This window comes from Arachis duranensis, chromosome 5 (genome assembly GCF_000817695.3).
Source record: "Arachis duranensis cultivar V14167 chromosome 5, aradu.V14167.gnm2.J7QH, whole genome shotgun sequence".
Lineage (NCBI taxonomy): Eukaryota > Viridiplantae > Streptophyta > Magnoliopsida > Fabales > Fabaceae > Arachis > Arachis duranensis.
In genome coordinates, this window is record NC_029776.3 from 6,258,450 (window position 1) to 6,274,787 (window position 16,338).

Here is a 16,338-nt window from a genome sequence, read left to right on the forward strand (position 1 = left end):
AATAACATTATGTGAATAAAATTATAAAAAGAATTATTCATGAGATCTAATCGAGATGTAAATTATCATGGAAAATAAATTATGTGAATATAGATTTTGACTAATAAGTAAGATTGCAATATAAATTTTGGAAGGATTAAAATTATGTGAATAAAATTAAATTATGATCGACATATATATAACCTAAGTTTTACTATATTAATTTAAAATAAAAAAGGGTTGAAATCTTGTTCATTTTAAATATATTAAAAATAATTAAAAAATTAACTATATTTACTTAACTAATAGTATTATATATATCTCTAATTCCATTACTTGGTCCTTTAAGCACCCAAATATGCTTTTTCCACTTTTACCATCTTAGAAAGCTCCATCAGATGATGCCTTTGTTATAGAGTATTTCACCATTTCCTCATGATCTGGTAAGACTTAAAAAGGGTAGATTGGTCTTTGAAAGCATAAATAAAGAAATGGTTTATCGGTTTATCCCACACGAAGCATTAAGAAAGGCAGAGGAGTTTCACAAAAGTTCAGGGAAAACCCCACGGGACGAATGAATAACTGGTGCGGTCCCACAGTGGGTCCCATGTTACATAAACTAAAAGGTGGAACCCACCATGCGAACGAAAAAAGAAAAAGAAAATGAGGACGGGTAGTTTTCTTAATTTCTAGTGTTCAAGTTCAATGGCAATACCTTAACTCTGATAAATAAAACTATTGAGAAATATAAAAAACGAAAGGAAAGGGGGAAGGGTGGGTCCCACGAAAAGAGGTTGCCTTTTATGCAATTTGGGTAAAATGCCAGCGAAGCATTGGACCGTGACAGTTTTTTGCTTTGACTGTACGCATCGGTTTGCTTATCCGGTCTTTGCTTTGACCGCTTTTGCCAATGCTAATCCTAATGCGAATGGGAATGGCACAGTCTTCAGTTTCAGTCCACTCTCTCTCCACCTTTGCCTTCTCTCCAACCCAATTGGACAATGACACGTGACTCTGCCAAAACACTGTCCCCTTCTCAACCCTATGTCACTGTTTTTTATGGCTAACCTTGTACGCTTTGCATATTAAATATTCCTTAATTCTGCTTTCTTTTTTCATCACTATACTTACCACCCAGATTCATCATATTAAGCAGGATTCAGGAAGACCACATTTTGACCTCCACAACTTTTCCCTCCTGCTTCCCTTCTCTTTTTTTCTTTAAAAAGAAATATTTAATTCTCTATTATGTTATTAGTATCGTATTCGTTGTTAATTATGATGCTAATATTAACTATTGTAATTTGTAAACGAGTCAATGAAAATTAGTATTCTGTCAATATATAAATAGAAAGTAGTGTGTAAAACATTGAAGACAATTTTTTTAGGTGGAAATCAAATAATTAAGTACTAGTATACATTAATATTGCGAAGTTAATTAATTTATGATTTAGAAAACAACGGTTACCCGGGTCACGTGGGAATGGGATAACATATTAATACTATTAACATATAAAGAATAGAAATACAGCCATAAAATTAATGCTTTTTTTTTTCATAAGAGTGATATTCAAATGACAAAGATTGATAGTTTAATGAAGTTGTTTTCACCTAATTTATGTTCTGAAAATGTAATTGAAGTTTATTTTGATGGGAAGTGGCAAGAAACATATGTAAAGTAGGTGGAGAGTAATTAGATAATTAGAAATTGGTTGGGGTTGGGTGTTCCCTATAAGGTTTGGTCTGATGGGTAAAGCAGCTAGCAGTATTGATATTACGTAACAGATTGTATCCATTTTCTTAATGGAAATTGAATGGATAGCACCGATGGAAATGCTATGTGTCCAGACTGGATGGATCTTTATAGGGAGGTTGGATTCAATTCTTTACTGTAGCTACGGGTTGGGACTTGGAAGGACAAACAATTTTTTAATATTAATTTATTAATAATTTTGATTCATCTTCGATCTAGAGGAGAGGAAAGCCTTGGTGGTGTGTGGAGTGCAATTTTAATTTTAAAAAATGGGTGGTCATATAAATGGACCAAATCTACTATCGAGGGATTCATTCAACTTTGAGATACTGTGGGAGTCACATGATCGACCACAATAATAATTTTTAAATTGTAGCATGTCACATGATCCACTTAGCCACTCTCTCATAACTCCTATACTATACAAATAATAATAATAATAATAATCAATCTTCAGACTTTGGAGAGATTAACAATTACATTACAATACAATACTCACTCATACGAAGACCTTAGCTAATTGCTTTGTACCATGAATAATTTCTTTTACCCTGCTATGGTGCACCCCCAATAATGCACATATTCGTAGTGTTTTTAATTCATTAATTATTAGTATATTATGGTTAATTCCAATAGCATTCGGTGTCTTACTGGTTTGTTATATTAACTGCGAGGGCTAATAGGAAAACGTCTTTCCTTTCAGATTTTTATTTTTATTTTATTCTATAGAAAAAAGAATGGGAGAAAGAAGAATTTAGGTGTATGAGTTAGGCATACTGACTGAAGAAGTATTTGGCGTTTATCACAGTTCACAGACAGTCCAGTGTTCCGTCTACATCATTCATAATCATTAATCAACTAATCAAATGCTTTATAATATAAACTTTTTCTTATGAGATTTCAACAACCAAACTGCATGTAATTCCTGTTTATTTTGACAAGAAACTAATTACATAGTGTCCTACTAACTCATACCGCTCATTCTTATTTTTTGGAAAAAGTATAAGGAGCTAATGGTCTAAGTGTACAATGTGTACAATGGAAGTTTAGAAAGTATTAGAGATATAATTATTAGTGTTACATTTTTTCATCAATTGAATCTTTTCGAATGAGTGGTATCATAACATGGTATTAGAATTGTAGATTTGAAAAGTCAAGAGTTCGATTCTTGGTGAACTCAAAATTAGTTTAAACTTTTGGGATGAGTGGTTTCATGACTTGAGATGTCTATTATCCCTAGTACTCGGATGGTTTCATTAGTACGGATGATGTTCATTTTGTAATTCAATAGTCTATTATATACATTATACACTTACACCATTGACTTCTTAACAGTACTATATTTTTTAGTATGTAGTGCCTAACATGAAAAACTCATTTTTTTTTTGGTTATTGGGGTGAAGATTTCTTTTGCCAGTTTCTTTTTTAACCCAGAAAATGATTCACATAACATAAGTTGGGCCCAATCCGAACAATCTAAAAATTCAATCGTGGACTCTCTTCAAAGCATTACTAAATTTCATTCAAATTGGGCTAAGAGAAATAGAGATATGTAGCCAAATACAAGACCAAACAATAAAATATCATCCATCAGTCTATCACAAAAAACACCCAAAAAAAAGAGACCCAAAGAAAACACCAAAAAATAAAAGTAGCATCTAGCACATGGATTATGCTCCTTGCTAGTTTACTCAGTAATAAACAAGGTTAGAGCAATTAAACATTAAGCGGCATATGGATAGAGATAACACTGGTTTTTCTATCCTTGATCAGCTGCCGTCCACGGCCATTTCGAATCTTGTTCTAACATATTCTAGTATTATATATTATATATGCGCGATTTATAGCGCATTTGAAGATTGTGGATTTAGTTTATGTCTTGTTTAAATTGTAATTTATGAGAAGTCCTTAGAGGTATGCCTGCTATCACTTCCGCGCAGTCCACCCTCCAACAAATTAAACCTGTCTCTGCTTTTGTCAACATATTTGATGTAAAGAATGAACGTATATATAGTTTACTTTGTACATTTACACAACTTAGTGTGGGATACAAGTATACAACCTAACTTGTGTGATAAAATGACTACTTTTGTTCACTTATTTATGTCTACCTACCCCATTTTAGCATTGATATAAGTGTAAATCCTTATTTCAAACCACAAATATATGTGCATCAATATACTAATTATCTAAATTAAGTTAAATATACTAACCGTTGTCCATTTATGAAAAATTATATATATAATTAACTTCTAATTAGTTAATATAGTAAGGAATTAGCCAATGAGTTATAGTTCAAATAACATAGTCTCTTCATACTCATTTAGAAATTGTGGATTTGAGTCTTTCTATCTCTGGTGTAAAAATATATATATAGTAACAAATTCTTTTTTTTATCTTATTTTTTTAGGGTTTAAACTTTAGGATTGTAATATAAAATTTAAAATTTAAAATTTAAAAATATTATTTGTTGAAATTAAACAAAAAAAATTAATTCTCTAGCTAAAGTAAAAATATAAGAGAATTAATTAGGTTAATGTTATTTAATTTACATGCTCAAATAAACATTAATATTGAAAGCAAGTTAGAGAAAATTGAAATTTTATGTGAAATCAGAAAAATAAATTAAATATGTAAAACGTAAAATTTTAACAAATTTAAATTGTAAAATCGTCATAGGTAATACAAATTTTGTAAAATCGATTTATTTATTTAAAATTGTAATATCAAAAAATTTTAAGAGTTAAATCGAGATTCTAAACTACCATGAAAAGAATAAAAGAATAAAATGAATCTAACAATATATAATAAATAAATAAAACTGTCCTGTACGTAGTAAGGTTTGTCCTCTTGCATATCCTAGCTAGGTTGGTTAGCTATAAGTATTGAACAACATATATATAAGAATGGGGTAGCTAAGATGTATGTATATAAAAAGGGGTCCGTGAATTGCGATAAGGTGCTCAACCATCGAAGCTTAACATGACAAACAAGAAAGGAAGCAAGTTGAGGAGGTACATGGAGTCACTCATGAGGCTCTTGAGGAAGCCCAGGACCTCTACGTTCAAGCCATCACTACCTGCTATGTCATCGACACCACCATGGGTTTCCCAACTCCCACTCTCCCCAGAACATCCTTCACCGCTGGATCATCAACCACCAATATCAAACTTCTCCCCGCTAGGACCAGCAGCCATGGAAATACTAGCCGGAAGCCGCCTCGGATTGCAAGGATCGATGAGGACAAGCCGTGTGAGTTTGGATATGATGATGATCACGATATCAATGTCACGCATCTTATTTCTCCTCGGAGAAGAAGCTATGCATATGCCGTCCAAGCAAGACCAAGAAAAGGGTTGTTTTAGACTTTTAGTCAACCCAAGGAAAATATGCTTTTTATTTTTTATTTTTTTCTTGTTCTTTCAATTTGTGAAATTCTTCAAGTTCGTGTTCTTTTTTCTCTTTAGCCATTATGGGCTATGGCAACACTTAGCTTGAGCCAAGGGTTCTGTGATGAAGGCTAGTCTGGACTTGTAAGAGACATCTCTCAAATCAAATTTTCTAAATACAGAAATGTTATGCAAATGTGATTGAGCAATACTTGCTTTATTTGTCGGATACCGGTGTTTGAGAGAGGAGACATGGATAGAAACAATATGTCCATAAATAGTGAATTAGTGTATTTTATGTCAATTCTGATAGGAAAAACACAAAAACACTAAAAAAAAATACAACTTATTTTTATTATTTTTATTAATTTTTGATAATTATATTTTTTATTATTATATTTTTTATCTCAAATTTTTTAAATATAAAAAATAAATATAATTTTTATAATTTGTTATAATTCACCATTAAAAAAATATAAAAATACAAACTTTTATATCTTAATTTTTATGTGTTGTTTTATTCAGTTTTCAAAAACAAACACAGAAAGAAAGGGAAACAAGAAAAGTAACCAAGTGAAAAAATGGCGGGCATGGATCATACGAGAAGAATATTATTTTGTGTCTGTGTGTGAGAGTGTGTATGGCGACGGTGTCAATTGCGTGGGGAAAGAGATGGGGGATAGTTATTTCGGGCAGAAAAGTTGGTATGGCTCTTCATAGCAGTAGCTGATAATGATTATACATTAACTACAGTTTTTTTTTTTATCGAAAAAACTGAAATTCATTAATAAAAATTACGTGCAGATTAAACTTATAAACCAAGCATTTAAAAATACTATTGTGTCTTAAACAGGTATCTGAGATCAGATAATCTCCAGATTCTTATATTTCTCTGTAATAACTAATGAGGTTATTGTGACCTTTTAAGAGCAGCAAGGCCAGATGAGATGGCCATACGCTAATGTCCCATCACAATTCAATTGCCAAACATATTGAGGGTGGCCTTCCCTTTGCATTATGATAGCCTTTAATGCTGGCCTATAAAAGCCTAACTGTAGCTCAAATTTCAATGCCACTATGCATTTCTTTCCTCTATGGGCATGTCGCAATTGGATATGTAAAAGGGGAAAAAATCTTGGAATATATGTTAGGGAATTACTATTTAGATTCTAGACAGTTAAAAGCAATTATTTTACTGACAATATATAACAAGATTGTAAAAATAAAATAAAATAAACTTTGTTGTAAAATAAATAAATAAAATATAATAAATATAAAATAAAAAATGTAAATAAAAGACTATAATATTAATATTTACTAATATAATTATTTCACTATAAAAGTAATTAATATATTTGATAGTATCATATATGTAGTAAGTTATACTCAAGAGAAAAAAGAAAGAGAATTTTGTACGAGAGAGAAAAGTTAAGAATATTTTTATTTATATTGCTTTTGTATATGTGTGTAATATTCTTGAGATTGTTCCTCTATTTATAAGCGTACGAAGTTTGCTTTTCAACTTCATTCAGCATTGAAAATAAAATTCAACCACCCATATTAATGGGCATCTAATTTGATCTTATCCATTAAGTGCTGGGAAATTTGTTCTCATAAGTAAGGGTCTAGCAATTAATTGGAGACGTTTAATAAGTGATTCTGCTAACTCATTTTGTGTATGAACATAAGCTACTGGATGTTCAACACTTATTCCATTAGCTATACAATAAGCATCAAAAGCTTGGGAAGTAAATTCACCAGCATTATAAAGACGAATTGCTTTGATTGGATTTTCTGAAAATTATACTTTTAATCGAATAATTTGAGCCAGTAATCTCGCAAACGCCAGGTTGCGAGAAGATAATAAGCACACATGTGACCATCTCGAAGATGCGTCGATTAGGACCATAAAATATCTAAAAGATCCACATGGTGGATGAATAGGTCCACATATATCACCTTGAATCCTTTCTAAGAATTCATGGGACTCAAATCCAATCTTTATTGGTGATGGCCTTAAAATTAACTTTTCCTGGGAACATGCAGCACAACAAAATTCACTAGTTTTAAGAATCTTCTAGTTCTTTAGTGAATGTCCATGAGAGTTTTCAATAATTCTCCTCATCATGGTTGTTCCCGGATGACCCAATCGGTCGTTTCAAGTTATGAAATCATTTGGGCTAGTAAACTTCTGGTTTACAATGGCATGTGATTTAATTGCACTAATTTTGGTATAATATACCCAGATGAAAGTTAGGATAATTTTTCTAATATAACTTTTTTATTTGAATCATGAGTTGTGATACATAAATACTCATGATTTTCCTCAGTCATAGTCTCTATATGATATCTATTTCGGCGAATATTTTTAAAGCTCAACAAGTTTCTTCGAGACTTGGTAGACAACAGTGCATTATTTATTATGAATTTTGTTCCTCCGGAAAATAAAATTATAGCTCTTCCGGAACCTTCAATCACATTACCTGAGTCAATAATAGTATTAACACATTATTCTTTTGGTACAAGATGGGTAAAATATATATCACTTTTGAGAATAGTGTACGAACTTGCACTATCCGCAAGGCATACATCTTCATTATATATCCTTGCAATTCTCTTCAAAGACAAATAATAATAAAATGAGTAGTATGCACAGTTAAATTGAATACTTGATCAGAATTATTTTTCTAAGAAATATTACACATAAAAAAATGTCATAATTTTTTTAAACATGATACTTTTAATAATTTCAAAATTCATAAACATTAATATTTCATTATTTATATACATCATATTTGAAACTTAAATACATAGAAAATAAAACTTAACAATAAGTTCTTTATATTATTTATTTACATGAATACTTAACAATCTTACGTATTAAATTATTCCATCATTGATCAAATGACCAATATTTCCTTCAAGATCCTCAAAGAAATCAGATACATGATAATGAGTGGTAGAATTTTCAGCATCATTTAAAATGAAATTCGACTCTTTTCCCTTGTCGTCATTTTTCAAAGATGCCTGGTAAAGATTGACTAGGTGCCTTGGGGTACGACAGGTACGTGACCAATGACCCTTTCCACCACAACGGAAACACTTATCCTCTATTGATTTATTCTGCCCAATATTTCTTTCTTTATCCCACTTCTGGTGAGATCCTCTCTTTTGAATATAATTCTTTTTCCTTCCATAATTTTTCTTGTTATTAAAACCTTGCCATTTACCTCTTTTGGGATAATAATTTGCCGCATTTACTTCAGAAAATGGGGCGGCGCCAGCTGGGCGCACTTCGTGATTTTTCAATAGCAGCTCATTGTTGCGTTCAACAACAAGAAGGAAAGAAATTAATTCAGAATATTTTTAAACCCTTTTTCTCGATATTGCTGCTGCAGGAGCACATTCAAGACATGGAAGGTTGAGAAAGTTTTCTCCAACATATCATGATAAGTTATCTTTTTCCCACATAATTTCATTCGTGAGGTGATTCGAAACATTGTCGAATTATATTCATTTATGGATTTAAAATCTTGTAAACGTAAGTGCGTCCATTCATATCGGACTTGAGGAAGTATCACCATTTTTTTATGATTATACCTTTTTTCAAGGTCTTCCTAAAGATCTGCAGAATTTTTTAATGTGAGATATTCATTTTTCAATCCTTCGTCAAGATGACGACGAAGAAAAATCATGGCTTTGGCTTTATCCTTTTGGGATGCATTATTTTCAGCCTTAATGGTATCTCCAAGATCCATTGAATCAAGATGAATTTCAGCATCTAGTATCCATGATAAATAATTGTTTCCAGATATATCAAGAGCATTGAATTCAAGATGAGAGAATTTTGACATAATGAAAAATTTGTTATCTGAGTCTTCCTAAAAATTTGATCAGAGTCTCATGCTGATAATGTGTTGTAAAATAAATAAATAAGATATAATAAATATAAAATAAAAAGTATAAATAAAAGACTCTAATATTGATATTTACTAATATAATTATCTCATTATAAAAGTAATTAATATATTTGATAGTATTATATATGTAGTAACTTATACTCAAAAGAGAGAAGAAAGAGAGTTTTGTACGAGAGAGAAAAGCTAAAAATATTTCTATTTATATTGCTTTTATATATGTGTGTAATATTTTTGAGATTATTCCTCTATTTATAAGCGTATGAAGTTTGCTTTTAAACTTCATTCAGCATTGAAAATAAAATTCAACTGCCCATATTAATGGGTATCTAATTTGATCTTATCACAACAAAAATTACATTGTTGTTTTAGTAGTTGTTAGTTGTAAGGTTACATTTAGACTTTTAGTTGTCTAAAGAACAATATTATTTAGTATCTTGCCCTAACAATTTGTATTTAAGTATAACTTAAATGGCATAGTCTTCTTATACTTATTTAAGAGGTTGCAAGTTTAAATCTCCCTATTTTCGCTAAAAAAAAAATTTACTTAAATATAAATGGTTGAACTGTTATCATATTAATATCCTCTTGATTCTTGAATGAAAAATTGCAAATGCCTTGTCCAAATAGATAAGAGAAATCATAAAATTAGTATCAATGCAATTGTGCTACTTTTTAATTTTTATAAACGCACAACGAGAAACAAAGATATGAAAAATATTATGCTTTCTTTTGGACTTGCCAGGAAATGAGTGAAAATTTTGTATTGTCTGTAAATGAATATAACAAAGAACTCTGCTAGGGAGACAAAAAAATCTAGTTGGCCGAAAATAAACCATTACCTATTTGCTTTAATTGAATGATCTTACTGAGCTGGGTATGGTTTCAGTGAAAAGGACAAAAGGGTCAAAAGGGTAAGCGTATGAAGCCGGAAGAGAGAAAGCGCAGGTTTAATGAAGCCATCGTTAACATTCTATATCCCTCCTCGCCGGAACCCGAAACCGAAACCGAACCATCTCATCAACCGGTATTTACATCTCTATTCTTCTACTCTCTTCCTTCTTACGCTCAATTTGAGTGTTCAAGTGTTGTTGCCACAATGCAGATTCAACAAGATCTCAAACCCGTTGATGCTTTCACGCAACGCTCGCCTTCTCATGCTATTTCTGGTAACAAATTACTACTGAATAGTAACCTCCTTTGACACTCGCAACAAGTAGGAGGCGGGGAAATTGAAATTAATTAACATTTTGGGATGGCACTGAAAATCTAGGGAGTTCGGATGATTACGACAATGCTTCCACGAGCGGCGACGAAGAACACGATTCCGGGACGGTGAAGCTAACGAGGGCTCAACGGAAGAAGATTCGCAAGAAGAAGCTCAAGGAAGATGCAATTCGTCGAGGCAACTTAATTGGCCCCCTCTTGCCTCCTTATACACATCAAGTTACGCAGGATGCACCACCTGTTCGATCAAATGCTTCAACGGAACCTTCACTCCACGTACCTGGTACTTTTATTATTCATTTGTTGATGTAAGACTAATAATATTAGTGGCTGCATTCATGTGTTTCTTCCGTGATGGCGCAACATGGTTTAGGTGATGGAGCGGCTCCCTCAACCTCGAAAAGAACCAGGAAGCGAAGGATGGCAAAAAAGCTGCCCAAAGTTATGCCTCAAACTTCCAATTCTGCTCCTTTTGTTAAGGAGTCCAATCTGTAACTGTGTAAGTTTTAGTCATACTAGGCACTAGCGATTCAGCAACACTTTTTATTGAGCAATGTTGACTTAGGATACATCAGATATGAACATCATAGAGCTTAACATCCTATTAAATCTGAACTTTCCAGCTAGGAGCTAGCTAGCAGAGTAAAGGAAAAGAAGTAAAAACAAGCAAAGGGCAAATGGAATGGCCAATATATGTGTTGTAACTTGTAAGATTGTAGATTTGTAACTATGGGGGTGTATCGATATGTCCCACTTTTGAATTTGATCATCTGTGACCCACAACTTAGGTGAAAAATACTATCCATGAAAAGCTCTGAACGTAGGCATGTGCTTCATATACCCATATTAATTGATGGGCCACGATCAGCTTTCTCCAAACTTGATGGGTCCTTTGCCTGCATGTCCATAATAAGACATTTTGAGATCTACAACAAATGCTTCCCAAACAAACAAGAAGCCAACCATGGCTAGTGAGTTGACAGCATACAGGACAATACTTCGATTAGTATCATTTTTCTTATTAAATAGTTTTCACAATATGATTCATCATTAAATTTTGACTCCTTGAAACGTTTATGTTGCTTTCTTTTTTTAAATATCTTCTAACAGGTTAGCTGCCCATGCGTACGAACTTCTAATTAGTTAATGCCATCTTTATTTTTCAATGAGGTGTTAGCTAATACTACAAGAAATAATAAAAATGCTTGGTAGCTACATTCACGTTGATTCCAATCATTTAAAGATCATGGTGGTTGGGCTTCCTTTTTTCTTTTTTGGATAACGGTGGTTGAGCGACAATAGAATACAACTCCTGCGCACCTTACCCTTGAACTGAGATAAATATTAAATAAGATATCATTTTACTAGATTGTCTGAATGAAGATATATAACAGGGATGTCTTGTCTGCGTGCACAAACATTTCTCCTATACTTTTCACTATTGTTTTTTGCTAGTAACATAAGAGCAAGTAAATTTATTGTTAAGTCAAATAGCTTTCATTTGAGTGATATTATATTGTTACTACTTACTACTAAAATTCAAAATTAAGTTGTCGTAAACCGTTAACATATTCATATAGTACAGATTGCAGAATACCCACGCATATGTATCTAAAATACTCCTAATAACAAACTTTAACCTCTAGGTAAGGAAATTCTGATAAGGAAATAATTAAATTTCCTATCATTTTGAAAAATGTTACATTTTAGAGAGAGAAAAAATTCTTGGATTATGTCATTTTATCAGATAAAGAAACACTAGTAACACTTAAATAAAAACATTTAATGTTTTTAATTTAACATAGCGGAAAAAATGTTTGATTAAATTAATTTAACCACTTTATATTTTGTTTACATGAAAAACTGTTTTACATAATTTCCTAATTTATGTTTATGTTTTGAATTTAATTTTATACACTTTCAATAATAACGTAACTTTATACAAAAGACTAATCATATATTTTCACATTAAAAAATTATCTAAACTCATAAATTTGACTGGATGATTATGAAATTTTTATTGTATATCAAAATTAAATTTTATGTTCTAGGGTAAAATATGACATTTACATAATAAAAAGTAAATAGTATATCTGTTCATTTTTTTTCAATTGTTTAGTAAAGTATAATTTCTCATTATTTAATATTTTTTTTACATGTTTTCTCTTAATTCTATTTAAAGAGTATAAGACAAGAGATTAAACTTTACTAAATAATAAAAAAAATAGAAGATTCATTTTCTAAAAAATAGTTAATTTTTAGAACGGTGTGAAAGCACGGGGAGAGAGAGAATTTCTTAGATATTTTATGAACAAATCAGGTAGTTCAAATGTCATTTATTGTTTGACATATCAATAATAAGAAGTTATTGTTTCGCTTTAAATAAAAGTATAATAATTACATAAAAAATATTCATAATCTAAAAAATTTAATTCAAAACAAAAATAATAAATTTACCTTGCTAATATTTTAAACAATAAATTATGTAAATCAAATAGGTTTAACTAGTATGTGTCTTGTAGTAAGAATTCTTCGGAGAAGCCTCATTTTCCCAGGTAGCAACTAGCAAGTCTGAAAAGCAATTCAGTCATTTTCAAAGCATGCGTAAAGACCATAGATTAAGTTTGGTTTGTCGAAAACAAGTCAAAAAGACAAATTTAGCAGGGAATAAGAGACACGTCAGCCACCAACATTACGCTTCCCTAGGGATCCGGGAAGAACATATTATCCCCCACTAATGCGCACCTGTTCGATGCCTCAAAACTAAAAATTAGAGACAGCAGGCCTAATAAACTAATACTTATACCAAAATCCCTTTTGTTGTTAATTACTCAGGTGATCGCAACACGACAGAAAAGATCCCTAATAAGTAATAAACACTTTCCTAGCATACTATTCAACTGTTGCTAATTGAAAAACCAATAACAACATAGAGAATATGTGCTGAGATTGGGCAACAATATTAAATTAATGATTAATGATTAAAACTATACCTGAGTGGGGCAGGGAAGGCTCATGGTGGGGGATAATCAGAAGGAATGGGAGTAACTCCGTTATCTCCTAGATCGGGGTGCATGTAACCGTGAGGTCTGAGGACTTGATTATCGGCGAAATTGAGCGCCCTCAGCATCCCATTCCAGCAAGCATCGGCAGAGTACATGTGATTGTGGTCCCCACTACAAGGTTGACATCCCGTGAAGTGTGTAATAAACGGCCTCTTCAACCGCCCAACAACCTCATCGCCACCCCTAACAAACTTCTCTCTCAACTCACCGTACCTTTCACTCACCTTCTCCGCGTGCTTCCTCCTTAACTCCCTCACCTCTCTCTCCACCTCATCATATTTCTTACTAACGTTCTCAAACGTCGTCACAATCTCCTCCCAATACCCTTCGAAGAAGTACTCACTCTCCAAATAAATCTTGTCCGCCCACTTGTCCTTCTCTATGGCGATCAGGTAAGCCAGGCCCGTCTGATCGTCTGACTCCGGAAAGAACTTATCCTTGAACGTTGACCGTAACGTCTTCCCCCATTTCTCGTAATTCGGGGTCTGTGGGCCCATGCTGGCCCACACATCCATGAAGTCCAACGACCACTGGCAGTTGCGGATGAGGAAGACGCCGGCATTGAGGCCCGTCCAGCTGCGCTTCTCGTGGATGAGGCGGGGCCAACCGTGAACCACGAGGTTGTGGTCCTTGTAGCGCTCCAAGGGGAGCTTGAAGTCCATGTCGGTGAACAACGCGTCTGAGTCGACCCAGTAGATCCACTCGGCCTCCGGGTGGGCCAGCATCGCAGCCTTCACCACGGGGTACTTGGCCCAATAACCGAACATCTTAGGGTGGAGCAGCGCGTTGTTGTAGTATATGTCGTACCCGTGGAGCCTACAGTAATCAACTTTGTTTTTGAAGAATCGGAGGAGAAGGTGATCACCGATGGGGTTCTTGCACGGTTTAGGCTGAGAACCCGTCACCATCATGATCCTCTCCTTTGCTCCCGCGGCGAACGATGGGTGATGCTTTAGCCATTCCTCGCGCTTCTTGTCCCAGTTATGAACCTTCTTCTCCATGGTGTACCCCATTTCTGGATCGTCGTAGAAGGTTCTATCGGGAGGATCCAACCGGAGGTCAGGACCAGAGGAGGAGGTTTCGCAAGCGGCGGCGGGTGCGGCGGTGAACTTTGTGGTGACGGAGCCTAAATTGGGGATGTTGCTGGGGATGGGGGTTGTGAAGGAGAAGAAAACCCCGACGATGAGGAGGGCGGAGAATGCTCCACCGAGGAAGAGGCAACCATCGGAGAGGAAGATGGAGGTTTTACTTCTATGAAAGTGAGTAGATGATTTTGCCATGGTGGGAACGGTGTGGTAAGAGGGGTCGGATGATACCATTGTTTGCGGTGAAAGTGAAGTGTTTTTGTGTTGGTTATTAGCACAGATCAGAGAGGAGTCAGGACCCCTCCAAAAATTGTTGAGATTCTGCTTCGTTTTATTTATATATGGCTAGGCTAGAGGAGTAAGTGAAACGCTTCAATGGAGTCTTGAGAGGCTATTGTAAATGCGCAGTGTCGTTTATATCAGACACAGGGGTGCGCCATCAACGGCATGGCCCTATTGAACAACACCGTTCTTTGGGTCTTCTTATTCTATTAAAAATTTTGATTTCTTCTTTATTTGTGCTGCATTTAGTTATTTGCCAATATTTATTCGCGAGATGGATTCTTTCTTTCTTTTCTCCTATTGACTTCTTAAATAATCCAGTTTAAATGTTTGGCACGCTATTATTATTATTCTAACTGTTTTTCGTATACACATACTGTACAAACTAACTTACTATTATAAGTGGAAGTGGGATTTGTTTCGATCTAGTGATGGAGACCATGGACGAGTAGAACAGAGGACTGCGTGCTATTGAGATTCACGAGGCCACTTTGTAGATTTTTATACAAGCCTTGCGAAGGAGCAACTTTTGCAATCGCCTACGCTACTTAATTTGTTTATCAACCCATAACTAATCTATTCTATATTCCTATTTCTCCCTTGATTTGCATACTATCCTATATGGAAACGTAATCCTATTTTAATAGTAATCCTATTTTAATAGTAAGGGTGGAATTTCGGAAGCTGACGTCCAAACAGAAGAATGCAATTTTTTATATATATATTTTTTAAATTAAATCATTTCATTTTTCTTAAAACAAATTCAAATATTTTATACTTTTCAAACTAAACAAAAATAATTTCTATTTATTTATGCATTCCACGGTACAAACAAGAACCACTAGCAAAATATAAATCTAAACATTATAAATATACCAAAATCAACTATAATATATTTGTATATAAATATATATTATTTAACTTATTTTTAATGTGTATTTTATATTTTAACATGTATTTTATATTATAATTTAATTTTAATAGCTGATTTTTAGTGTATAAATAAAATTTTTAAAAATTTATTTATTCTAATTCTTAACTTATTATCAAACTTTAATTCATATTTACTAAAATTGAATCAGAATTTTGAAATAAAGAGGATGTACTATAAACAGCACAGCTGCATAATGCCTCTACTTTTTTTTGGCTGATAAATTTGTTTTGTTTTTTTTGGTATCTCCCGACCCGATAAGTTAGGGAGTTTCATTTAAGAGTCTATCGTTGGCCAATAGATTGCTATATGCATAAAATGGGTGAACCCCAACACTTGCTTAAGCGAACAAATAAACTGACCACTCGATCAACCCAAGTTAGTTCTAATAAATTTGTTTTACAAGTAGGAATGTAGGACAGGTGTATACATTTTTGCAATATACGAAAGTTTTATTTAATTTATATTTTTGTTAGTATTTTTTAAGTTTATTATTTACTAATTTATTTAATTTATATAAAAATAATTAAGAGTCCTAAATCATTCTTCTTATTTATAAATAAGTAAAGTTTTGTGCAATGATATAATCATAAATAAAATGATTAAAATAGGGGTATTGTAAATTAAATAAGATAAATACCTATATTATTGTTATTTTAAAATGGATAACATAAAGAAATTAATTCAAAATTACTATCAAATTTTTCTTC

At 32.9% G+C, this 16,338-nt stretch overlaps 2 protein-coding genes across 4 annotated transcripts; one reads left to right on the forward strand and one right to left on the reverse strand.

The window, feature by feature from the left end:
• Positions 1 to 9,851: 9,851 nt before the first annotated feature.
• Positions 9,852 to 11,032, forward strand: LOC107487641 (uncharacterized). Of its 2 annotated transcripts, XM_016108312.3 has the most exons (5): positions 9,852 to 10,065; positions 10,144 to 10,207; positions 10,312 to 10,548; positions 10,639 to 10,764; positions 10,889 to 11,032. In XM_016108312.3, exons 1-4 carry the CDS (start codon positions 9,961 to 9,963, stop codon positions 10,758 to 10,760), a joined length of 528 nt encoding a protein of 175 aa, XP_015963798.1. In that variant the 5' UTR covers positions 9,852 to 9,960; the 3' UTR covers positions 10,761 to 10,764; positions 10,889 to 11,032. The 2 variants fall into 2 exon arrangements, with proteins under 2 accessions (XP_015963798.1, XP_052118161.1); XM_052262201.1 differs by lacking the exon at positions 10,889 to 11,032 and having other exon boundaries at positions 10,639 to 10,770.
• LOC107487640 (galactomannan galactosyltransferase 1) lies at positions 10,795 to 14,952 on the reverse strand. Of its 2 annotated transcripts, none has more exons than XM_016108310.3 (2): positions 13,259 to 14,951; positions 10,795 to 11,161 (listed from the first exon to the last, which is right to left on the reverse strand). In XM_016108310.3, the coding sequence occupies exon 1, from the start codon at positions 14,647 to 14,649 to the stop codon at positions 13,279 to 13,281; it is 1,371 nt and encodes a 456-aa protein (XP_015963796.1). In that variant the 5' UTR covers positions 14,650 to 14,951; the 3' UTR covers positions 10,795 to 11,161; positions 13,259 to 13,278. The 2 variants fall into 2 exon arrangements, with proteins under 2 accessions (XP_015963796.1, XP_015963797.1); XM_016108311.3 differs by lacking the exon at positions 10,795 to 11,161 and adding an exon at positions 12,632 to 12,836 and having other exon boundaries at positions 13,259 to 14,952.
• Positions 14,953 to 16,338: the final 1,386 nt, after the last annotated feature.

Excerpts from the sequence above, each read along its gene's own strand:
- LOC107487641 (XM_016108312.3), top strand. The coding sequence starts at position 9,961 with ATGAAGCCGGAAGAGAGAAAGCGCAGGTTTAATGAAGCCATCGTTAAC. Across the intron at positions 10,208-10,311 it reads GCCTTCTCATGCTATTTCTG|GGAGTTCGGATGATTACGAC; the intron begins GTAACAAATTAC and ends CTGAAAATCTAG. Across the intron at positions 10,549-10,638 it reads ACCTTCACTCCACGTACCTG|GTGATGGAGCGGCTCCCTCA; the intron begins GTACTTTTATTA and ends AACATGGTTTAG.
- LOC107487640 (XM_016108310.3), bottom strand. The coding sequence starts at position 14,649 with ATGGTATCATCCGACCCCTCTTACCACACCGTTCCCACCATGGCAAAA.